The sequence below is a fragment of the Buceros rhinoceros genome, unplaced genomic scaffold (assembly GCF_000710305.1).
Source record: "Buceros rhinoceros silvestris isolate BGI_N320 unplaced genomic scaffold, ASM71030v1 scaffold26226, whole genome shotgun sequence".
Lineage (NCBI taxonomy): Eukaryota > Metazoa > Chordata > Aves > Bucerotiformes > Bucerotidae > Buceros > Buceros rhinoceros.
In genome coordinates this window covers 1,542-2,499 of record NW_010417310.1, presented here as the reverse complement: position 1 = coordinate 2,499, position 958 = coordinate 1,542, and the positions used below count along the sequence as shown (strand labels likewise).

Sequence of the window (958 nt, the reverse complement as noted above, 5' to 3'; positions counted from 1 at the left end):
AAACCCCGCAAAGAACCTAGACCCTCCAGCTGGAGCGGAGCTTCCTGTGAGTAACTGCTCCCCTGACAGGCACGTAGTGGTGACAGCAGATACCAAACAGCTTCACCATGCGTCTTCCGCGGTCACGCTCTGACTGCGGGGCGTGTTGGGAGGCGAGAGCTGTGAGGAGAGGTGTAGTTACCCTGCAGTGTAAGGGCTACATACGTTGTCAGCAGTTACTAAAGCTTCTGCCTGACAGACCCAGAGAACTTGCTCCGTTATTATCCAGTTGTTTTAGCCATAAAATGGAGTGTGCTGCCCCGTTTTTAAGGCTAGTTTAGCCGATGTGATTTAGCTGCTCTGTTGTGCAGGCATACACTCAGTGGTGACGTTCTCTGCCACGTTGCGAAGGGGGGATCTTAAATTTGTCATTGCTACGGCAGCCTGGGAGCGCTGCAAGGAAGAGCGCTTGTCCTTCAGGACACGGGGATTGCGTGGGGCTCTGTCGTTATCTCTGGTGGGAAATGCAAAGTCCCGCTGGTGTCACTGGCAGACCTGCGGGGTTTGGGGGAGATACAGCAAGACACCAGCTTGTGCAGCTCGCCCCGTCGGTGTTTGGCGAGTCCCTCTGGGGCTGGACTCAGGGGCTTCATGGTTCTATTCTCGTTTCTTTAGGAGATATTGAGAAAAAATATCACTTGGGCGTGAGTCCACTCTGCGACCGGCAGACGGAGACAATTGCCAACATCCAGATCGGTAACTGCAGCTCCCTTTGGTTCTGGAGATTAGAAAAAGCACGCGGTCGATCCGTGTCGCGGAGGCGGTACCCGCCCGGGGCAGGGCAGCGACAGGACTTCCCGTGGTGGTTGCTAATAAGGTGGTTATGTAGGTTGGGTGGGACTGAGCACAGGAGGGGACGAATCCAACCACCAGCACGGTGTGGGTTTTAAAATAGAGGCTAGAACTGCTCCGGTCAATC

General features: G+C 54.8%; 1 protein-coding gene across 1 annotated transcript in view; it reads left to right on the top strand.

Moving 5' to 3' along the window:
• Positions 1-958, top strand: part of PDE7A (phosphodiesterase 7A) — a 26,639-nt gene that overhangs the window by 24,590 nt on the left and 1,091 nt on the right. The window contains exon 12 of the mRNA XM_010138164.1: positions 655-735. Within this exon, the coding sequence (XP_010136466.1) occupies positions 655-735 (81 nt within the window). The remainder of the gene's footprint in view (positions 1-654; positions 736-958) is intronic.